Source organism: Gasterosteus aculeatus, chromosome 8, assembly GCF_964276395.1.
Source record: "Gasterosteus aculeatus chromosome 8, fGasAcu3.hap1.1, whole genome shotgun sequence".
NCBI lineage: Eukaryota > Metazoa > Chordata > Actinopteri > Perciformes > Gasterosteidae > Gasterosteus > Gasterosteus aculeatus.
In genome coordinates, this window is record NC_135695.1 from 21,150,940 (window position 1) to 21,174,704 (window position 23,765).

At 47.8% G+C, this 23,765-nt stretch overlaps 2 protein-coding genes across 3 annotated transcripts; one reads left to right on the top strand and one right to left on the bottom strand.

Moving 5' to 3' along the window:
* Positions 1 to 144: 144 nt before the first annotated feature.
* On the bottom strand, positions 145 to 18,527 carry slc9a7 (solute carrier family 9 member 7). Its single transcript, XM_078108720.1, has 16 exons — positions 18,110 to 18,527; positions 14,789 to 15,180; positions 13,128 to 13,330; positions 12,980 to 13,057; positions 11,885 to 11,961; positions 11,132 to 11,244; positions 10,944 to 11,049; positions 9,401 to 9,762; positions 8,840 to 8,928; positions 8,274 to 8,387; positions 7,966 to 8,077; positions 7,733 to 7,886; positions 4,299 to 4,362; positions 4,125 to 4,207; positions 3,425 to 3,530; positions 145 to 2,210 (listed from the first exon to the last, which is right to left on the bottom strand). Exons 2-16 carry the CDS (start codon positions 15,105 to 15,107, stop codon positions 1,950 to 1,952), a joined length of 2,241 nt encoding a protein of 746 aa, XP_077964846.1. The 5' UTR covers positions 15,108 to 15,180; positions 18,110 to 18,527; the 3' UTR covers positions 145 to 1,949.
* On the top strand, positions 18,010 to 23,478 carry rp2 (RP2 activator of ARL3 GTPase). Of its 2 annotated transcripts, none has more exons than XM_040183425.2 (5): positions 18,010 to 18,353; positions 19,692 to 20,360; positions 21,240 to 21,354; positions 21,727 to 21,812; positions 21,909 to 23,478. In XM_040183425.2, the coding sequence occupies exons 1-5, from the start codon at positions 18,195 to 18,197 to the stop codon at positions 21,990 to 21,992; spliced, it is 1,113 nt and encodes a 370-aa protein (XP_040039359.2). In that variant the 5' UTR covers positions 18,010 to 18,194; the 3' UTR covers positions 21,993 to 23,478. The 2 variants fall into 2 exon arrangements, with proteins under 2 accessions (XP_040039359.2, XP_077964849.1); XM_078108723.1 differs by lacking the exon at positions 18,010 to 18,353 and adding an exon at positions 18,850 to 19,358.
* The last annotated feature ends 287 nt before the right edge of the window (positions 23,479 to 23,765 follow it).

Below are 23,765 nucleotides of genomic sequence, written 5' to 3' on the forward strand. Positions count from 1 at the left end.
TGTGAAGTTCTTGTATTTAGTTTAGTGACATATTTAGGAAGCGGGGCAGCGACGCTGTGGGCGTTTCGCCTCTCGGCTGCTCTTATTGTGTCGGTTCACGTTTACCAGAGTCACACATTAACAAACCGGACTCACGGGCAGCGCCAGGGTTCTTGGATCCTTTATTCTTCTGACACTAAAGGGTTCAGATTCAACAAAGTCCCACATATCAGTAAAATAACATTTAAACATTCCCCCTCTAAAGAGTCACCTTTGACCAGAAGGGAAATAAATCGAGCTACTCGCAATTCAATGATTTCTATTCACATGCAGAAACATGGCGAGTAGAACCAGGCGGCCAGTTGCCACGGGCAACCGCGGCACATAGTAACAGTGGAGCTACGCGTCACGTGGACATCAATCCACGAGGGTCTATGGGGAAACCCCCCCCCCGACATCGTGGACAGAAACGGTTCCAGTTCTGTTTTTTTTGTGTCGAGACCAGCGTTCTCTGCAAGCGTCTCACCCCCAGCGAGCCACAACCAACAACAACTTCTCTGGTTACACCATCCTGCCCCCTCACACCGTGTGTCCTCGCTCGCTGGATTTAAAGAAAGAAAAGGGGGGGCAAACGTCCTCCGTTTACGTTACATGTGCGCAGTAAATGAGAATTACAGGGACACGAGAGGTGAAGACGTCCCGTGAAGGACTCAGAGGGTCAACGAGACGAACACATTCGGGTTTTAGCTTCATTTACAGGATGAGTGTCAGTGTTGAAGAGAATAAACACAGTTTGGTATCAACGTCTCTTCTTTGTTTAGGACCTTTGATGAAGAGACTCTACAGGGATTACGACCCCCGATTCATTACATTAAGGCAATTATCCGTTTCGTTATTCAATGTGCAAATGAGTCGCTATTGGACGGAAACTTACAAGTTCTACAATATCTATGCATGCAAATCTTCTCCTGGTCCGGAAAAGAAAGCGTGTAATGGAACAAAAATCACTTCCTCAAGTTTAAAGACTTCAATCTTTTTTTTTCTTCTTTTTTCTTCAGGTTGGAAATAAGAAGCATCAAGACATTTCTAATCTATTTTATGACATTCTAAGAAGTGTTGCTAATAAAAATTTAAAAAAAGAACAAAGATGCAGCCCAACAAAAATACAGATTACATTTGTGTTTTTTTTGCAAATATTTACTACCAGTAGAAATCCAGCTCGTCAGTTCAAGTTGCGTTTAAATGTGAAACAATAAGAGAAAAACATTCGCTGTGAAAACCGGTCCAGCACGCGGACACACACACACACACACACACACACACACACACACACACACACACACACACACACACACACACACACACACACACACACACACACAAAGACGCCGTTTGGTAGCGGCCGCGGGACGGGACGCTCTGAGAGCAGCGCCCCCCATATAGAGGAACAAAGCGGTGCATTGTGGCTATTTACATGCTCACATTCTTCACCCGGGGGGGGGGGCATTCACTGTTCGATAACACACACACACACACACACACACACACACACACACACACACACACACACACACACACACACACACACACACACACACACACACACACCTGTTCGCAGCTCCAGCTCTGTGGTTTGATCAGTAAACTGTTAAAGCCTCTAGATGAGGCTGTGAAGAAGAAGCAGCTCAGGTCACGTGATGAGAGAGAGCAACACCCTCCCTCCCTCCTCCTCCTCCTCCTCCTCCTCCCCCCCAGCTGAACACAAAACAAGTCATGTTGCCAACTGACTCTTCACCTCCTGCACAATAAAGGCGTCCCTGCGGTTCCTGCAGAAGAATCAATCAGTCAAACTGAATCGCAGTGGAGAAGATGATCTCCTGACGAGGACAGACGTCTCCTGGAGGACAAACTCCAGTTGCGTGATGAGGATGAAAAGACAAGAGAGGGGGGAAGGAGGGCGGGGGAGGGGGTCAGATGTGGTCCTCGATGGGGAAAACCAGGCGCGTGCCTCGGCTCAGCAGCTCCTGCTCGCGGGAGTCCAGCTCGCGCTCCAGCGCCTCCTCCGAGGTGCTGCCGCTCCGCTTCCCGTTGGCGCTCCAGCCCGAGACCCCCGAGACCCCCGCGTCCCCGCTGCCGGACGCCCCGTTGGCCGTGATGGAGGTGTCCCCGAACGTGAAGGTGAGGTCGGCATCGTTTCGGAAGATTTCGGAGTCGAGGTCCCTCAGCTGGTCCTGAAAAAGTGAGAAAAAGAATGACATAATGGGAGGGGACACAGAGGGGAGGGGACACAGAGTGGGGGACACTGAGGGACACAACAGCCGAAGGGAATTGTGCTTTTAGTAAAGTCCCTCAAGCACACACTGCATGCTGGGTAATTAACAAAGAGCTGTGAGGTCCATGAGGCTGAATAATCAATAGTGTGCTCTCGTGTCCCCCGGGGAGAGGACAGGGCCGGGCCGATGACATAACACCGACTCTCCAGCAATTATCCTCGTCCATAATGCTAATGAATCCATCAGCTGTTGCTTGTTGTTAATGGAGATTCTGTTAAATTAACAGAATTACATTTCAAATCGACTCCGAGGAGCCGGATGTGAAAATAATGACTCATTTGAGGGGTTTTTTTTTAGGACTCGTTTCTAAACAAGTCACCTCTCGCGTCTAGAGGTCCAACAATGACCTCCTGACCTCGGAAGCAAACGTGGGCCTGACGAGTGAAAGCAGGACGCGACAGTGGAGGTGTGAAGCAGCAGAGCTCCTTCCTTCCTGCTGCCAACATCTCAGCTGATGGTTCATTTAATAATCAATACAACCGACTGTTAAAACGGCTCCTCTGGGGCCCAGTTCGTTCGTTCTTAAAAAAAAGTCACTTAAAAGCAGAAAAACGCGCACCTCCTCCCCCAGCGTGTGACTCATAGATTAAATTAGCTTTCAGAGCAGGAAACCACATTTCAAAGCTCAAAGCTGTTTGTGGAACATTTGCTTCCCTCGTTTTACAACAATTATAAGCGAGGCGGCAGCAGACAAGGAGCTTTGTTTAATCCACTCTGCCCCCACCGGGCCGCCCGATTATCTGAGCAACTCCTGAATTCAGCGTGGAGGGAGAGAAAAAAAAAAAAAATAAGAAGGCTTACTTTGTTAAGATGACCAACCGGAGACTGAATCCGTGAGTCAATGGCTGTTTCTGTGTCTAAAACCTCTCTCAGAAACAGGAACCATCACTGAGGAGTCTTTTGTGTCCTCTGAATGCAGAAATCTCTCCCTCCCTCTCCCCCCCCCTCCCTCTCCCTTATGTACAATAGAGAAGTGAAGCCCCGCCCCCCTGACAGCCCCACGGGGCTGCTGAATTCGTTTCAATGTCCACTAAGAGTGACTGACAGGTCTCGAACGGGTCATAAAGCAGGGGATGCTGCAGGGCGGGGCCACGCAGTGATTGACGGCCCACCTCGTAGGCCCGGTGGCTGGTCAGGCAGCTGGCCAGCGGGCCGCAGCAGGCCGGCAGCGTGGAGGTGAGCGGCGGGCCGCTGTGGGTCAGGGTGGGCTTCAGGTAGCTGGGCGCTCGTTGAGGAAAAAGAGTCGGGGGGGGGGGGGGGGGTCCGAGGCCTTTGGCAGAGCGCCGTTCACCACCGCCGCTCCGGTTAGGAGGAGGAAACAACACAGATTCAGATTCACATTTGTGCCTCTTTGAAATGGAATCATTTATAATTATTATTTTTTTTTTCAAATTTAATTTTAATTTCCAATCACAACATACAACAGTAAATCGCCTTTTGAAATCTCAATTCATGAATAAAAATTGCCAAAATACCATCAATACAAATATTTTAGATAAGTCTATTAGAGTCTCATGATGGAGAACACTTCACTTATTTAAAGGCCAGTAGGCGGTTTGTTTTTATCTCGCTAGTTCGGTTTCTTATTACTTTATTTATTATGAATAAAGCCTTTATGCGACACTCAGCAAAAAGGAATAAAAAGCATTTCAAACACGTGGGACGGCGGCCGGCAGGCTGAGGCTACGGTCGCTCGGGTCACTCGCTGCACTGCATTCTGGGAACAAACCCACGAAGGCGCGGTTCAAACACATAAGGAATAAGTGTCACGTCGGTAATTCAGCCGCGGAACAAGCGCGAGGAGAAGGATACTTGTGGTCGAAGGTGTACCAGAGCCTGAAGAGCCACGCGCTCTCCTGCTTGGTCCTGCTCAGCCCCTCGGCCTCGGCGCCGTCCTGCAGACACACACACACACACACACACACACATAATCACAGCTCCAGCTTCCTTTCGTTATCGCTGGAGGCTGGAGGATGCGACGCTCACCCCCTGTAGGACCTGGAAGCTGTCTGCGCTGGGCTGCTGGTCCTGATCCGGATCCACACCCACCCTGAAACGCACCAAGCAGATGTTAAACCTCCGCAGTCACGAGCTCCACACACACGCACACACACACACACACACACACACACACACTTCATATCGCTGCGTCTGCAAGCTGCCTGTCAGCGGGTTTCTCTTTTCAGGCCTCAGCGCGACCTTGACCTTTGCTCGGCTTCCTCGCACGGGAGTTGATCTGAGTTCGTGGCTCCTGCGCGTTTGTTCCCTCGGCGGCGGCGCCGGCGCTGCGTTTCCGGAGTCCTTTTAAAGCGCACGCAGACATAAAAGTGCTGCGTCCTCGACCTCCAAGTGGCTGAAAGTTACTACACATTAGGATTTAATCCGAAGCACACAAGAGATATATTACTCTAGTTTGTGTGATTGAGTGTAAAAGATGAGTTTTGAAAACACTCCCTCAGGTCAAAGAAAGAGAAAGAAAGACACTCAGCAACAAAAAACAGAACTCCCTTTTCAGCCTGTTGAACGGACCAACAGAGGAAGTAATATGGGAGTGTTTTCACGTTTTAATATATTCGTATATTGTTAGATCCAAAAACGCTCCGGAAGCCTCGGTCGACTTTATATTTCCTCTATGAACATTTTTATATAACAAACGCTCAGTGATTTGAGTCTTTACAACAACGTTGAGGCAAGTATTTTCAATTGTGAGTTTATGATTGAGGTCTCTGAATAAACCAACGAACCGGCCAATGAGCTGTAAGGGGGAGGGGCAGAGCACCAAGACGGCGACGTCAGAGACAACAAGATGGACAAACTGCGAAAGAGTCAACAAACCACCTCTACGATTCCAAAACGCCAAACTCAAGGCTCCAAAGCGCTTCTGTCCGGTCTGCTGGACATAATCCCCCCCCCCCCCCCCCCCTCCCCCCCGCTGTCGCTTACAAACAGACGAGTAAACTCGACACAAGCTGTGGAGTCTGATCCCGGTGACCCGCGAGGCAGAAACCACAGAGTCCGGCGGAGATCTTCAGACTCCACGGCAGGTTCTCCTCCTCGTCTGCAGGCCCCTCCTCCCCTGGAAGAACTGCGCAGCTTCCTCATACGTGATCGCACGCACACGTATGGAACACACAAGCCCCACCGAGTGACAGACAGTGGCCTGTAATCCTAATCCTGAGAACAACCCCCCCCCCCAGCTTAAACCCACAGAATATTCCTCATGAGCACATTTCTATGGCGACGTGCGACCCTGAATCACAAACGGAGAAGAACATTTTGGCACAGCAGCCTCAACTTCTTCTTTTTGTTGTTTTGTTTGTGTTGCACAAAACGTGTGTGACGTGTGTGACACACACACACACGCACACAGCGCAGATCTGTGGCGCCCTGGAACAGAACTCGAGCATTAAATCTATTTTGGTTTAATTCTGCCACTAACCGTCCAATTTAAATGACCCACGATGTTCTTAAAGGGGCCGGCCAGGAAGCCAATGAGCTGCGTTCAGGCGTCTCTTCACCTCCACGTCAGTCAGGGAAAAGCCCCAAAAACAAGAGGTCTGTCAGCCGTCGCCATCTTGGTTTTGGGACGTCGTCTCTTGAACATGAGCGCGTTGGTTTCTGGTCCAAACACGGATTCTGTGGAGGAGAACCTCCCACTAAACCTTCCCTTTAAGGGCCCAACGGCCCCCGCGACGCTTTCGCACGGTCGCTGCCAACGTTCCCTTTTCCTCCGGAAAACAGAAGTAAAACCGTGGAAAGAAAAGACGCCCCGTCGGAAAGCAACCGCGCGCCGTCTTTCCCGACACCAGTTTCACCAGTTCGGACTGGGATGCTGCACCCGCAGTACTCCACCTGTCCCCGCCGGGGACACCGCTCCTCCTGCAACGCCGTCCCCGACGCTGTCACATCGTAAACAGACGCACACTCAGTACGAGTTCATCACAACGAAAAGTAGTGACAGCGTTTCTATCTTCTCGTCCGCGTTTTGCTTGATATAAAACTGTAAAATAAATGTTGTTGTTGGTGTTAAACAGCTGATCAGTGCGTGAAGAACTAGAACACGTGTTCTACTGACGTGTAAGAACATATAATATCTGCAGAGGGTGACGCGGCGCCCCGAGCACGGCTCTCGTGCACCACGTGTCCCGGTAACCACGGCAACATGTTGCTGAGGTTGAGGGGGGGGGGGGGGAGCCGTGTCCTCTGGGTCCGAGGCGGCGTCGCTCATATTAAACAGAGCCGGTTGTTTTCAGAGGCGCCCAAGCTGCACGCTGGCCCACATCACCACATAATCCGCTTCATCATGACAAGTGGAGGCTCCCTCCCAGTGCGTCATGGTCCCAGACCGCCGCCCCGCGGGGGGGGGGGGAGCTCAACGGGCACCGGCTTTTTAAAATGAGAATAAATGATTCAATATGAGATTTAAATTTCGATTTCGAGTGTAAATAAGGAACCGGAGGGAATGAAAGCACCAAAAGAGATTATTTAAAAAGGCAGGATAGTGTGTAGTTCTCTGTTAAATGAGATTAAATATGTATTTTCTTTTCTTTGGTTGATTTCCAGATGTATTAAATGAACTCTTGACTTTGCAGGATGGAAGAGGCTCTTGTTTCATTTTAAACACAACGCAGACGCAGCTGCAGCCATCAAAGCTTCTTCAGCCCCAACGAGACGGAGGATTTATGGGCCTTTTAACTCTTAATCTCTTTTACGGCAAAAACACAATAAAAGTTTGTTTATTAACTGGCTTCGTGTAACTGGAACTTGGCTCCATCTGCTGGACGACATCTCCTCCCATAGTGGAATCATTAAGAATCAATCATTAAGAATCAATCATTAAGAATCAATCATTAAGAATCAATCATTAAGAATCAATCAATAAGAATCAATCATTAAGAATCAATCATTAAGAATCAATCATTAAGAATCAATCATTAAGAATAAATCAATAAGAATCAATCAGGTGGCTCATTAACAAAGAATTTAATTAACTTGTTTTAAGAAAAGCATTAATTAAACGTTTGACTTCTAGAGGCCAAAGTTTACCGGACCAGAGACACGTTTCCATGACAACGTCGTTTTCTGCCTCCTTGATTGAATTTTGGGGTTTATTATGAATCAACGACTAAATGAAGATATGATGAAGTAAAATGTGCTTTAATGGTCTCACTCTTCCGAGGATCACAAATATCCCAAAAGACAATATCTCCGATGTTGAAGGTTTACTGGTCTTTTTGGAAGCTTTTTTCCTCCAAAGATGAAATGTTTTCATTAAATACGTGTCAGTCATCACGTGTCTGTTTTTATTAAATAATAAAAAGTCCAATTCCGATCATTATTTTTATTAAAAAAATTCGCTTTGATGAGTTCTACTTTTTTGCGCTTTATGGACGTCGACGCGGTGCCGGTTTTCACGTCACCTGATGTGTAGCCATGACAACATGGGCGTCGTCCCGCCTCCGAACACCCAGACGGTGAAGAAGACGATGAGCAGCGTGGTGGTGAACATCATCTGGCGGGCGTAGGTGGCCGTGTCCCGGATGGCCAGAGCGAACGCCATCGCCCCTCGCAGGCCTGCGGGGGGGAAGGTCACAGTCAGCCAATCACATCGGAGCAGGCGGCGGGCGGGGGAGGAGTAACAAGATCTCCGTACCTGCGAACATCATCATGTGCTGGAAGTTCCCTTTGATCTTGTGCCTCCGGCCGAGGTTGAGCAGGAAGGACAGCGGGTAGATATTTAACGCCCTCCCGATGAATATGGCGCTCTGGGCGGCAAGGTTAAGACAACACGCGCACCAAAATAGAAGCGAGGCATCCAAAGAGACACCAAATGACCTCAGAGAGACACGTAGCATCTACAAATAGACCAAAGGAAGCACAAGGAGACACAAACATGGTGCAAAGGAATACCACACAGACACACAACATCTCACCAGACTCGTTTTGCCCCGATAAGGATACAAAAGCCCCGACGATGAAGATCGGGCTGAAAATGTGATTCTGGAAGGTGAAGAGAGCCAAACCCATGTAGGAGAAGATGAAGTTCTCAGCCAGGAAGTGGAGGACCTCGAACAGCTGCATGGAGACACTTCATCGTGAATTCAACAAGGAAAAGGTGTTCAGGTTCACAAGGCTTCCCACAATGCACTGCTTTGAAGCTGCCACGGCGGTTCGAGGGCAAACAACAATTGGAAAGAGGAAGAAGAGTCTTCGTCCCCATTTCTGAGACTTGAGTTAACAGATTAAACGTGTTCTATGGATGGAACACAAATGCCTTAGTGCGTTATTAAACACGTGCAAATGTTCAGAGACTTAGAGGACGTAAAAAGGGACAAAGCCAGGCTCACTTGTTCCCTGTTGGTCCCTGAACGCGTCACGCTGCTTGTTGTCTATGTGCTAATCTGAACTCTGTCCTCCAGACTACGCGCCGCGTGGGGCGGATGTCCACAGAGAAACGCGATTAAGGTCACAGCAGGCCGGCCATCGAGCCATCTGGTGGCCTGGGGGGGGGGGGGGGGGGGGGTTACCTGCTTGGTGCGCGTGTTGGACTCTGCAGAGAGGTTGTTGTGGGTGTAGTGAGCCTGCGTGATGCCACAGAACAGCACGGCCACGACCCCTGCGTTCAGAAACAAATAAAATGCTATCAGTTAATTATCGTGTAACGTTATAATCAGTGTTTGAGGCACTGATCCAATCATGATCAAGTTATTTACCAGGAAAAACCTCTTTAAAGATTTTCATGATGTACATTTTCTACCTTTAATTATGTTGTTGAGAAGAAAAAAGGCCCATCAACTAACAAATGTAAAAATATTTTACATCCCGAAAAAGAAAATAATAAGCTGAATGAAGGTTTTGACCACAGTAATAACCGGGATTGTGAGATTTCTAGCAAAATATGCAAAGGTATGTGCAAAATTCCCATAAATCTGGGAAAATGCGGAGGAATTCCCCTCAAAAAGATATAAACACATATCTGAAATGTATGTGAAAAATATCGAAGACTGTGTGCAAATGTTCTTAATATTAATAAAACCGTCCAATAAAAAAAGCAAAGTGGAAGTCACGCGCTTCACTTCTCCACTCGCCTGTGAAGCCGCAGGCTTCGGCTAACAGGAAGGTGCTCCAGGACATGAGGAAGAAGAGCGCCGTCTCCAGCAGCGGGAAGCAGTGCAGCTTGGTGAACTTGGTGACGTGGGGCGCCGAGTTAAAGGCGCCAACGCAGTTTGGAATTAAAATCACTCTGAAACGACACTTCACGTCTTTGAGTTTCCACTTGGGAGAAACGTGGCACTTGGGCAAGGATATGAGAGCGGTGACGACCGCCGTGGCGGCGCCCATCACGAAGGAGCCGCTGAAAATACCCAGGAAGACCCCCACCGACTTGAAAAAGGCTGCGGCGTCGAACATGTGCGTGTTCGCTGCGCTGGGCTGGTAGGCAACAATGGACCTGACAAACAAATACAACAACATCAAAACACAAAAATATGGCTTTCAGAAAGTTAAAACCCTTTAAATAGCAGCTTGATTACATAACACCACGTTATCTCACGTTAAAGCCCCATAATACAGCAGTGAAGCCCCTAGTGGACAGCAGGAGAATTACACGTATTAACTCCATAATACAGCAGTGAGCCCCTAGTGGACACCAGGAGAATTACATGTATTAACTCCATAATACAGCGGTGATGCCCCTAGTGGACACCAGGAGAATTACACGTATTAACTCCATAATACAGCAGTGATGCCCCTAGTGGACACCAGGAGAATTACATGCATTAGCTCCATAATACAGCAGTGAAGCCCCTAGTGGACAACAGGAGAATTACACGTATTAACTCCATAATACAGCAGTGAAGCCCCTAGTGGACACCAGGAGAATTACACGTATTAACTCCATAATACAGCAGTGAAGCCCCTAGTGGACACCAGGAGAATTACACGTATTAACTCCATAATACAGCAGTGAAGCCCCTAGTGGACACCAGGAGAATTACATGCATTAGCTCCATAATACAGCAGTGAAGCCCCTAGTGGACACCAGGAGAATTACATGCATTAGCTCCATAATACAGCAGTGAAGCCCCTAGTGGACAACAGGAGAATTACACGTATTAACTCCATAATACAGCAGTGAAGCCCCTAGTGGACACCAGGAGAATTACACGTATTAACTCCATAATACAGCAGTGAGCCCCTAGTGGACACCAGGAGAATTACATGCATTAGCTCCATAATACAGCAGTGAAGCCCCTAGTGGACACCAGGAGAATTACACGTATTAACTCCATAATACAGCGGTGATGCCCCTAGTGGACAGCAGGAGAATTACACGTATTAACTCCATAATACAGCAGTGAGCCCCTAGTGGACACCAGGAGAATTACATGCATTAGCTCCATAATACAGCAGTGAAGCCCCTAGTGGACACCAGGAGAATTACACGTATTAACTCCATAATACAGCGGTGATGCCCCTAGTGGACACCAGGAGAATTACATGCATTAGCTCCATAATACAGCAGTGATGCCCCTATCACACTTCAGTCCTGAACACCAACATCAGGGTGAAAAAAGAAGCCACACGTACACTTTCATTTGGTGTTGGAAGAAGTAAAAACATTTGACTCACGATGACAGCACGATGGCCACAGCGTCGTTCATCACGCTTTCTCCAAACAGCAGAGCATAGAGGTCCCCGTCAGCGTGGAGGTCATTAAAGATGGCCAACACAGTCACTACACACATTGAAAGAAGACGAGGCCTCGTTAGCTCCTCCTCCGGGAACGTAAACTGCTGACGCGGCGCTTCCTCACGTACCCGGGTCTGTGGCCGAGATGATGGCCCCGAAGAAGAGGCAGTCGGTGTAGTAGAACTTGTCAGTCAGCTGACCGACCATCTGCATGAGCTTGACCACACCGTACATCAGATTCCTGCAGAGAGACAGGGAGGTGGGACGGAGAGGTGAAAGAGAGCATCGATCACTAAAGGTAGTGTGTTGTTGAATTACTTATTTTATCCTGATCGGAAATCAATGAAACAAAAGCTGTGGGAAAGAAAATAAGAACAATTTCATTGTACCTTTAGTAGTGTTAATAAATAAAGTCTATCCTACATTCTTATAGATGATCATATATAGATATATATTCACACTAATTCAACACTAAAACATAGCTTAATAAAAACATTTTGAAAACCCCAATGTGAGTAATATATTTATGTTAGCATTGTTCTATAACTTAATCCCAACAATAGAGATACTTAAACATCTGTTCACCAACCCGTCTGCGTCTACCTGCTACTCATTGCTCGCCACCAGCTGTGAGTTCTAACAGCGGCCATGTTGTTTGTTTACGTTCCTCATGATGATTTAGGGGGCGTGTCTTCAGAGGACTGAAGGATATACTTTCAGTTTTAAAGGCGTTTAAAAAACATTTTCTGTTTACAGTTAGAGACTTTAAAGACTTTTGGGCACGGCTGAGCGGAGTTCACAGGTGTACGTTTACAGGTCCTTCTTGTTCACTTTTTAAGATCACCTGATCGCCTTTAAAGTCTCAGAAAGTGAACGCTCACCCGATGACAAAGCAAGAGATGGCGGTGCCAAGAAACGCATAAGTTATGATGGAGCCCAGATTCCTGAAGAAGTGTCTCTAGAAAAGGTGAAAAGGAAAACAGGATAAGAGAAGAAAAAAAAACACTTTAACAAAAGTCGCACACTGAACTTTATTACAACTAGTCCCTGAAGGCCACACGGTCCAACGGGAAACGAAACGTAGACACGCGTCCCTCCGTTTGAAAACAAGCCGCACAGTCAAAGTATCTCACACAAATAATGTTTTTTTCCAACTAAAAGAAATGATTGTATTTTCCTGCTTGACTGTCAGAAGTCTGGTAGAACAGAACAAACAGGATGTGGGAAGTGACAGTGTGAAGGATTAACATGCTGCAGGTCACATGACGCACCCGGCTTTGCTCCGGCGATCTAAAGCTGACTGAGTCAACGAGTAGAAATACGGCTCGCACGGCGCTCACAGCCATATCTGACTCATCAGATACCAAAATACAATGTGGAATCAAGGTTTTATATTTTCAGGCCTTGTAGAAAAGTATTCTAAGTCCATACAGCGAGCACTACTGTGGAGTCAGTAGTATTACATATTGTATATAATCTACGCAGTACACAGTGTATAGGATTAGTGTGTAGCATGCTAATTAGCACCTGGCACATTACCGCAGTGGCTGATGGGAAACTAGTTTGTTTTGAAAGAAATGCTCAAACAACATATGAAGATGGATGAAAACGCTTAAGGTTCATCCTCTGGAGGCCACGATTGATTCAATCCCCCCAAAACCCTGCTGAGATGAGCAAAAAGCGACGGAGCTCAGACGCCGCAGGCGCTCAACACGTTTCAGTCTCCGTTATTACGATAGAATATCATTAAAACAGAAATAACGGAACCACCTCGACGCTTTCCCAAATAACCACAAACGTGCAGCGCGAGTCAGGGAGGCAAACGAGACACTTCTGGTTTCGACTTCCTCTCCCGGAGTAAAGGCGGAGGATTGGGGGAGTCGGGGGGGGCTTCTTAACAGCAGCAGATGAGCCCCCCTGGTGCACGCCTCCCTCCCCGTGCATCACACACACACAAACCCTGACCGCCGCCTCACCTTCTTCAGACTGTACCCGGCGTGGAAAATAATCGGCGGCAGCAAAATGTTGAAGAATACTTCGGGGTCAAAGGTCACCTGGAAAAGAAAGCAGATTCGTTCAGGGTGGGAGGGTCTTGGAGGGGGGGGTCTCCGTCCGAAGCGGTACCTTGCGCAGCATGTCGTTCTGCTCCACGTTGTGGATCTCCCTGGAGTTGATCTCCCCCTTCAGCGTGTACTCGAAGAACTTGCCGCTGACGTTGAGCAGCACGGTGCTGACGGGCCCTTCCTTCAGCGAGCAGCTCGGCGGCGTCTTGTTGTGGTAGCTGGTGGCCGGGATGCCGTACCGCAGGATGACGCCCACCAGCAGACCTGAGCAGACCGGAGGGGAGCTGAGCGCAGGACGGGCACCTGAATAATATCCAGCACTACGGTTCGCTTGGTGCACCAACCGCCAAGACAAATTCCTTGTACGTATGACAGATCGTGGCAATAAATGTTTCCTGATTTCTCAAACCACAGACTGTGTGAAGGAAGTGGACGTAGTCCATCTGTAAAAAGCTCTAGAAAACCATGAGGATCAAACCACCCGAAACTGTGTTTCAGTTTCTGTAGTTCTTCAGGTTCTTTCCAGCCGGTGAGTGGTTTTGGGTGGTATTTTTAATAGGAAGCACCATAAAAGGAACAAGTCAATCCTCTTTGAAGCAGACACCACGAACATGATCTTTTCACTCGTCTTGTCTAGTCGAGTCTGCTCTTTCCCTTCTGCTTTCTGTCCTCTGATCTGATGAAAAGCTTCAACTGCAACAAGCGCAATCAAGATCGAATCCATTCCACATGTTTATTATCGAGAACAAAGAACCCACGAGCGCCAAGAGGAACTCCGCCTCTGCAAGTAGTAAATCTGGGCTGGATTCTTGTTTTCGGGACCTTCAAAAAGCAGCACAAGCAAATAAACGACAAACAGAAGCAGAGTTCACTTTGTAACTGTAGTCCGAGCGCCGCGTGTGACCCCTGTGGTTTAATAAATGACTCGGAAGGTGCTCCGCAGACTTTATTACGGCTTCGCTGACTGAAGTCACATGACCAAAGGACTCGCTCGCTCACGAGGACGTTAGGAGAAAACGGCACAGAATTGCATGCAGCACCTTAAAGAACACGATCAACGCGTTTGTTGTCACAAAAAGATCCGTGGATTATCTTCAGCAGACATCGGTGCTCAGTATTATAATATAGAATATATGAATACATTTATCTACATCATCTTTATGTGATAACCATTTGTTGACCTCTAAAAACAATACATAATGAGACTGGAAAGATTCTCTCTAACTGGACCTCATTGAATTCTAATTGAATAGCTGATTTTATGCGACGTTTCGGACGTCTCCATCGGGACAATTTAACGCTCCTCGACACCAACACGCAGGAGAAGCTTCGGTCGGATGCGATCTGCAGCCTCGCCGCTAGAGGCCGCCACATCCTTCACGCTGCACCTTTAATCTGGAAACGCGCCAATCGGATGAAGGTTTATTTGGGAAACCCAAACAGAATATTCTGTTCACATGACGCCGCATTCAATCCGGGGGGGGGGGGGGGAGGCAGTGGAACATTAGCACGCGCATCAAAAATACGCATTTAATATTGATTTGAGAGTCTTCTCGCAGACCACATGGCGCGAACGAGGAGAGAACGGAGCGGCTTCTCGAGACTCATCTGCGGACCGATTCTCGCGCAAAGCCTGCTGCGTGTGTCCGCGCTGCGGGTGCGCTTGTTTGCGCGCGCGTGCGTGCGTGTGTTTTTGGATCGATTGACCGAGCGGCCCCTCACCGTAGATCATTGCCAGCCCGGTCTCGTGCAGGAAGCGCACCCTGCGGTGCTTGAAGAGCCAGATGGTGAGGATCGTTAAGGTCAGCAGCAGGATGAACGTCAGCAGGTTCACGCTGTCCTGCCGGTGACTTTCCTCCGCCTCCTTCTCCGTGGCGAGTTCTGCCATTCCGTCCTCCGCCTGCAGCCCGGACGCCGCGCTCGGCAGCATCCACATCGCCGTTACCGGCATCATCATCCTCCTCGTCATCATCGTTATCATCTTCGTCGCGGTGGTCGAGTCGCAGGCGCCGCGCCGCTTCGGCGGCCGCAGCGCGTCCATTGGTGCAGGATGATGCTGCTGCTGCTGCTGCTGCTGGAGAGACACACAACGGCGCCTCTATGCCATGTCACTGCTGGGAGGGAGGAAAAAAACAAAAAGGGCCCACACAGCTGAGCCGGGCGGGGAAACGACGCACACCGGCCGCTGCGGGGTTCCGCCTTTTAAAGGAACACTGCGCAGCGGGTCACCGACACCCGGGAGCGCATTTAAGGCTCTTTCAGTACATTTTCAGTATGTTCAAATAGTATGCATTCTTTCATGTTTTGACCCGTCAATACCCGGAAGTGATCAGAAAAACTATTTAAGAAGGATTTTAAAAATGTAGGAATTCCAAATTAAAATATTACGACTTTTATTGTTGGAAAATTGAAAAACAAAATTCAAATACTTAAAATTGTGAACAGTTGTGCATAAATGTCAGTCAAATGTGATCACATCCCTCTCGAATATATTGATAAAAGTGCCTACTTTCAATGTATAGGTAGACATGGATTAAACCAATAAGGTATTTCCAAAATAATTTCCAAATTTCAAACAGAATTCCTAAAAATATTTTTTTAAACTTCAGAATTGTTTTACAAAAATATAAATATAAACTGAAACATATATATTATGTTTTACAAATGCGGCGTCTGGTACTTGAGTGCATATATTTGAGACAATGTGGTTAAACAAGTTGAAGTTCTTATCTAACTTTTGCTAGACATTTTTTGACAATTTATTCTAACTTTTTATTTCTTTTAGAAATTTGAAGTGCGTCTCCGCAGTGACCTGACTTCCTGGTTTCTGGGGTTGCCATGGGTTTCGTGTGTCTTCCTTAGTGGCTTCTCAGTTTGCGGTCACTCGGTGAGGGTTTGCGTTTGTATCTCTCAGACTGGAGAGACGGTCTGACTATTCATCAGAGGCTCATTTCATTACTGAGTCACCGCCTTGAGATTTTTGATGAATTTGCAGTTCAGTGGTTCAAAACAGGAAACTCACATGTGCCGTGATTGGAGGATAAAGTCCTGACTTGCAAAGAAAAAGTATGGATGAAATCATGTGGTCTTGGAATTGAGGAACAGCTTCTTCCCTTAGACAGTCCACTGCATTTTGTGGCTTAAAACCAGTTGTGCGGGGGCAATAAACGAACCACGTGACCTCTAACCTTAGGTGGTGACACAGATTATGAAAAGGGGACGTACAAGGCCATGGCTTCAAAGCGTCGCTCACAGAGGCATGATGGGGGATTACCTATTAATAGAGTGGCCTAGTGGCTTAAATAACAAGATGATCTGACGTCTGGTTGGACGTGGTTACCTGTCTGATTAAGTTCTTCCGTCCCATTACGTGTCAATGATGAAAAAACTCACACTTGCATTAAATTGCACAGTTTGATTCACTCATTTCACTTTGTATTATGGGATATTTTACTCGGGGATACAACTTTGATTCACGAGAGACCTTATAACTGATTCCTAATTGCATGCGTGGGAGTCTGACCATCTGGTGTCGTGGTGCAGCCAGAACAACCTGGAGCTCAACGCTCTAAAGACAGTGGAGATGGTTGTGGATTTCAGGAGGAACAGAGCCCCACCCTCCCCCATCACCCTGTGTGACTCCCCCGTCACTAGTGGACTCCTTCCGTTTCATGGGCTCCATCATCACCCGGGACCTCAAGTGGGAGCTGAACATCAGCTCCATCACCAAGAAGGCTCAGCAGAGTTTGTTCTTCCTGAGACAGCTGAAGAAACTCAACCTGCCAAAGACGATGATGGTCCACTTCTACACGGCCACCATGGAGTCCATCCTCTGCTCCTCCATCACCGTCTGGTACGCTGCAGCCACAGCCAAGGACAAGGGCAGGCTGCAGCGTGTCCTCCGCTCTGCAGAGAGGGTGATCGGCTGCAATCTGCCGTCCCTGCAGGACTTGTTCGCTTCCAGGTCTCTGAAGCGAGCTAAAAAGATGGTAGCCGACCCCTCTCACCTCAAAACCTGTTTGTGCCCCTTCCATCTGGCAGGAGGCTGAGGTCCATCAGGACTAAGACCTCCCGCCACACCAACAGTTTCTTCCCGTCGGCAGTCGGGCTCATGAAGAGAGCCGGTCCCCCACTGACTGACTATAACATTCCACCGGTCACTCCCCTTCACACTGCATTGTTATTTATCACTTTGTCGTCACTCGTTACTTTGTTGCTAGTGCACTTTATGCTTAATATTTTTAAACTTTTTAAATATTTTAAATTTTTAACTTTCTTCTCTTGTTTTACACTAACCCATAGCCTTATTCTACTAACCCATTGCATTAGCCTTTCATTTTACTTTATTTTATTACTTGTGCACTGTTGTCTTGTTGTCTATTGTTACACTGTCTACTGACACGCACCAACCGCCAAGACAAATTCCTTGTATGTTTGACATATTTTGGCAATAAATGTTTCCTGATTCCTGATGAGAAAACCTTCCACAACAGTCGGAGGCGGTGCGTTCAAGGGAGTCTGGGAAATTAGTCCTTTACTGATTCTGCTCCTCCCTTACCGTGGTGGTGTAACATTGTAAAATACATTTGAACGTTTTGATTATTTGTGTTGTTTGTGTAAGGGAGGAATCCTGCACTTGTTTACTTTATTATATAAATAGTTTATTTTATTTTATAAAAAACTGTGTGTTTAGTGTCCGGAGAAGCCATTGGTGGAAAGTAACTAACTACATTACTCAAGTAATGCATTTAATTACTATTTAATTAATTATTTTGGTACTTTGACACCAATCAATTTCTCTTAAATATGAGCTAAAATGTCACGCCTATCATATTTAAAGTCATAACTATGACGATGATTCTACCAACACCCTAAAAATAAAAAAAAACATTTTTCTACAAACGCCCCACGAGGACACGCCTCCAATACGTGGCCCCGTGACGCCACCGCGTCACGCCAACCGAGCCCCGTGATTGGCCGCTCTGACCGACCAGCCAGGTCGAACGGGGAGGCAAAAAAAACAGAAGAGCCGCAAACACACACCCGCGACCGCCGCGTCCCCTTCTTCGCGTCCCCGCGTCCTCCTCGGATCCACGTCCACGTCCCCGGCCACCGAGACACCGCCGCCATGGGGTGTTTCTTCTCCAAGAAGTCCAAGCGGAAGCCCTCCGAGAGTGACGAGCGGACGACGACCGTCGACACCGCGGCGACGGGCAACGCGGCGTCGCTTGGCAACAGCGGCGGCGGGGAGGAGCCGCGGCAGTACAGCTGGGACAAGAGGGAGAAGGCGAGCGTAGAACTCACCGCGGTGCCGTCGCGTCCCGCTTACTTAGTCATTCGTTTGATTAATCTGCAGATTAGCCATCGTCAAGCGGGAAGCGCGCGCCGCGCTAAACCGTCGGTGGGCGCGTTGTGCAAACTGTCACGTGGTTTACGTCATTGGCGTTGCAGCGGGGATTTCCTGTAACACGCAGACCAGCGAGATTCCTGTCGTTAATTCAAACACTGCGGAATACGACTCGCTGTAAATGTACACTATTAACTACATTATTACTACAATGTACAACAGCTTTTTAATGTATATGCAGTGAAAGTCAAGAGGACATATTTTCTTATTCAATTTGATGAGAAAATGTGTCCAAACATTTTGAGTGGTTCTGAATTATAATCATTAACATATTGTTGTCTTTGCTCGTGGTGTGAACTACACACTGCGCACAATTAGGGGAAGCAGAGATGGAGGAAGTGTTCACATCCTCTGCTGCAGTAAAAGTACCAAAACCACATGTAGAGTAAGCGTAAAACGAAACAACCGCAGCGCTGCTCCTGTTTGAATACTGAATTCTGTTTATAGAAAAAAAAAACAATCCTACAAATCCTTAACTTGTCTTCGGCTCGTGATTTTTTTTAAATTTTCTCTCCCATAACAGCGGCGTCTCTAAATAATCAGCTCTGCTTGAGTGGCGTGCGACAACATGTTGCATTCTGGGCCGAGAGCCCTCAAAGCTGGTCCCTCTCACTGCTCCTCTATCTCATTATGGGATTACCTCACGCTCAACATGGCTGCTGCCTCCTCTTCTTCTTCTTCAGCGGTGGTTCTACTTCCGCTCGTCGCGAGTCAAACTGTCAAACCGTGATCGACCACGTCAGACTGTCGCCGGGGAAACGGCTCGATAAGTCAAATAACATCAGTTGCCACGCGCGGCGAGGAGAGTAACGCACACGGAGGAAGCAGCGCGTCGCCTCCTTTTAGGTCCCGTTGGCCGGTTTAATCTACAGCATGGCATCTTCTGTAAGAGTACGATATGCAGTAGAGAAGTAGGAAGTACTTGGTAAAGTACATGTACCTCAAATATGTTATATGTGAACTACTTGAGTAAATGTGCTTCGTTAGTCCCGACCTCAATCTGTCGTTCGGCCTCAAGCGTCGTCGCCTGCAGCATTTCTGCTTTTATTTTGTCAAAATAAATAATCTTCTTCTCAATTGTTTTTCATTGGACGACTGGAGGTGTTTCTGTCCTGTTCGTTGTACTTCCCTTTACTGATTGTACTTGTACCTCATTTAGCGTCCATAAACCTGTGTGTGAGCAGGTGACCTCTGACCCCGTGACCACTTTGCGCCCAGGTGGACCCTAAAGACTACATGCTGACGGGGCTCAAGGACGTGACGGTGGGCCGGCTGCCCGGCAAGCTCGGCGGCCAGCAGTTCGTCATCCAGGACTGCGAGAACTGCGACATCTACGTGTTCGACCACTCGGCCGCCGTCACCATCGACGACTGCGTCAACTGCCGCGTGGTGCTCGGCCCCGCCAAGGGCAGCGTGTTCTTCCGGGACTGCAGGGACGTCAAGTGCGTGGTGGCCTGCCAGCAGTTTCGCACGCGGGACTGCAAGAAGATGGAGGTGTTCCTGTGCTGCGCCACGCAGCCCATCATCGAGTCGTCCACGGGCATGAGGTTCGGCTGCTTCCAGTACTTCTACCCCGAGCTGGCCTTCCACTTCAAGGACGCCGGGCTGAGCGTCTTCAACAACAACTGGAGCAACGTCCACGACTTCACGCCGGTGTCCGGGGAGACCAACTGGAGCCTGCTGCCGGAGGCCTCGGCCGTCCTGGAGTCGGTGCCGCCTCCGGGCCCCGAGTCCGAGTTCAAGTCCGTTCGGATCTCCGCCGACGCCGAGCGCAGCATCGTGCCTTTGACGACGGGGGGGCGGCGGAAGGCCAGCGAGGAGTCCTGCCTCTTTGTCTTCTTCGCCGGAGAGTACAGCACGGCGAACGCCCGCAAGCTGATCGACGAGGTGAGTGCGAGGACGGGAAGACGCTCCAAACACACGCTCGCCCATTAAGAGCGTAGAACAATTGTTTTTATTCTCTGAATTATTGCTTTTTTTTCATTTTGGAGCTTAATTGTTAAAACCACGTCACTAGTTTAAACCAGGCAACCTGATTATGACGAGTAAAGCTTCATGTGTTAAAGCTGCATTCTCTGCAGTGACCAGCAGGGGGCGACTCCTCTGCTCCCATAGACGTCTATGAGGAAATGACTCTACTTCTCTGCAGTGACCAGCAGGGGGCGACTCCTCTGCTCCCATAGACGTCTATGAGGAAATGACTCTACTTCTCTGGAGTGACCAGCAGGGGGCGACTCCTCTGCTCCCATAGACGTCTATGAGGAAATGACTCTACTTCTCTGTAGTGACCAGCAGGGGGCGACTCCTCTGCTCCCATAGACGTCTATGAGGAAATTACTCTACTTCTCTGTAGTGACCAGCAGGGGGCGACTCCTCTGCTCCCATAGACGTCTATGAGGAAATGACTCTACTTCTCTCTTGATTTATTCCCTCAGTAAACATTGTAAACATGAGTTTATGGTCTGAATCTGTAGTTTCAAGTCTTCAGTACAGCATGATGCTCATGATGCTAAACATAATTCTTTCTGTTATTTGTTTTTTTAAATCATAGGTAGCTTTTATTGTGATGTGAGTTCCATATTTATCACATTTACCTTTCACCATCCAGTCGAATCGGACCTCAAACTTCAGAGAGCCGCCTCGACATTCCAGCGATGTTTGTGTGTGCGAACGTTCCTCCGTCACGGAACAATCTGGTTCATCTCCTCCGCTGCCTTTCTCCAAGTGGAGGATTCTCTGAACGCCTCTGAACGTTTTCTTGAACAGGCCTCTGCCAAAGGCTTCGTGCTCATCCAGACCAAGGAGGTGTCCATGCGGCCTGAAGACGTGAAGAGGGTGTTTCAGAACAGCGCAGAGTCCCTGGTGGAGTGTGTCACTAACGGTAGGTTGCAGTTTGGGTGCTGGTGTTGTTGTTGTTGTTGTTGCTGCTCAGCAACTCAATTTCCTGTTTTCATTCAGTGAGAGAATCAGTTGCGTTGCTCATCAGCCGAGTCTCAAAGGGACGGCAGCGACGCTAAGCGGTGTGTTTGTGTGTCTCTACTGGAGCAGAGCGATGTTCCACTGTAAACGTATCTTATGCATCTAAAATACGCTTTATCATTTTCTATATTTCCACCTTTCTGGTGGAAACTGAAGCCGTTTTCTATGATCTCTACAAAGACACCAGACTTCATTCACAAAAAGAGTCGTTTTTTTACTTTTGCTCAGACGTTACTTTGGAAAAGTGTCATTAAAGTTCCTCTCCGGTCTGAAGGGCCGGTCATCGCCCTGGAGCTGAGCGGGGACGGCGTGGTGGAGGCCTGCAGGAGCATCGCCGACGAGGTGTTCAGCGGCACCAAGGTCCGGCTCGTCCGCTTCCTCCGCTCTTATCTGATCGTTTCGGCAGAAGCTCGTCTGAAGTAACTTGCATGTCGTTTTTATTCTTTTCCTCCGCAGGTCTTCGTCTCCGATAACAAAAACACGTCCTCCAGAGACGTCAACAGCTTCTTCAACTTCGCCGACATGCAGATGGGCTTGTGAGCGAGCCGAGTGGCCTGAACAAAAACGGACGCCCCCTGAACGCCCCGTGTGAGCAGCTTGTTTTTAATCCTCAAAAGAAATTTCGAGACGCAGCGGCACGTTTTACGCTCTGGTTTTCATGGAGAAATCCGCACGAGTCTGCAGATCAAAGTCTCTCCCCCCCGTTTGTCTAAAAACATCAGCTGCAAACATCTTAACAGCCGTCGCTGAGAGTGTTAAGATGTTTATCCCTACGAATGTATCCCGTTGCTTTTATCGATTTGTGAATGTAGCTCTCTGCTGTCATTGTAATTCATTTTTTAATTTAAAGCTTTGTTTTTATTAATGGAAAACACAAGTACACAAATGTTCTTTCCTACAAGGTGTGTGTGTGTGTGTGTGTGTGTTTACATTCATACGTGTGAACACTTGTGTTCTAGCTGTTTTTTGTGACTTAGCCAACACCTGTGAGCGTTATTATTTTTGTAATATGTGTTTTATACTGTGTTTTTGTACATGCACACATGACTTGCTCCCAGCTGTGCTGTTATTGAGCCGACGTGAAGAAGCCGCAGACCTGAGCGCAAAACGTCCGTCTAGTCAGCAGCACGAACCTCTCAGAGTCTTAAAGGGATGGACGATGTTTTAGTGTGTTCTTCTCCGTGTGTTACCACAGGAGATGCAGCACTCTGCTGCCGATGATAATCTACTTATTGTTTAATCAAACGTTCCATGGAGACTATTTCCACCCCTTTACCTTCCTGCCGGGGGACTCAAGCTTTCATCTTTCTGACTCATTCACAGAAACAGGAGCTGCTCTGCTGCTGACTGCGTCTTTTACTGCTTCTTTGTGGTATTGTGTGTTTGTTTTTTTTAAAGCGTTTAAATTTCATCATGAAAGTCTCACAATAACACAAACTAGCTAATGAAGGCGGCAGTAGAGCAGCAGCAATCCGCTCTGTTCCGAGAGGTAAAATCACCAGTTTTGTGAATGGAGTCTGGTGACGGCTTCAGGAAGGCCTGTCGACAAATACAAACTATCCATTGAAGAGCACGTTGTGTTGCTGTTAGACATTTTGAGAACAAGCTGGAATTGTTTTATTTGAGCTGGTAAAACGTTAAGTCAGATAATTATTCTCCTTTTTTACGTCGCTTTTAGAGGCAGCGCTTTAACGTCGGAGCCTAAACAACACTTTAGAATCCCAGTAAAAAGCTTTTTGGGTTCGATTGATCCGACCAATAGGAAACCAAACGAGACCGATGGGATTTCATCAAACATGTTGCAGCTTCAGTCAAAGCTAAATCGAACCTTTTTGGTCTGTTCACTTGCCTTTTAAGAGAAACTAACAGAGGGACGTCCTGTGATGTACTTTTGTAATTGTGAACCTTTTGTACTCGAGCACGCGTTGTGTTTTTTGTAGAGAACACTCGTCTGTCTGTGATTTGTGGTTTGGACTCTTAAAACAAAACCGTGTCTTTGTACATTAAAAGCTGGAGGACACCTGAACGCACCGACTGGTTATTTAACACCATGTTTTATTCTTTTTCATCAATATCAAACTGTCAGTTAATAATATGAATCAGCGAGAGGATGAAAGAGCGAAGAGACGTTTGATCTCTAAAGGAAATATTTCATTCACCAAATGTTCTTCAGAACTAATTTGTGCTTAATCCCCATTTACGCAGTTTTCACAAAGATTCTGGCATTCGCCAATGTTTTCTTATTTGGGATTTGTTCTTCGGTAAGAACAGAGTTCACCCACACACACGAGCACTCGTACACACAATTAAGAG

What these genes read in the sequence shown, in the direction of transcription:
- slc9a7 (XM_078108720.1), bottom strand. Translation starts at nt 15,107, where the DNA reads ATGGACGCGCTGCGGCCGCCGAAGCGGCGCGGCGCCTGCGACTCGACC. An exon ending in CCGGGTACAGTCTGAAGAAG is followed by an intron (nt 11,962 to 12,979) that starts GTGAGGCGGCGG and finishes CACCTTTTCTAG; the next exon opens with AGACACTTCTTCAGGAATCT. An exon ending in CATCTCGGCCACAGACCCGG is followed by an intron (nt 11,050 to 11,131) that starts GTACGTGAGGAA and finishes CAATGTGTGTAG; the next exon opens with TGACTGTGTTGGCCATCTTT.
- rp2 (XM_040183425.2), top strand. Translation starts at nt 18,195, where the DNA reads ATGGGGTGTTTCTTCTCCAAGAAGTCCAAGCGGAAGCCCTCCGAGAGT. An exon ending in GCTGGGACAAGAGGGAGAAG is followed by an intron (nt 18,354 to 19,691) that starts GCGAGCGTAGAA and finishes CTTTGCGCCCAG; the next exon opens with GTGGACCCTAAAGACTACAT. An exon ending in CCCGCAAGCTGATCGACGAG is followed by an intron (nt 20,361 to 21,239) that starts GTGAGTGCGAGG and finishes TTTCTTGAACAG; the next exon opens with GCCTCTGCCAAAGGCTTCGT.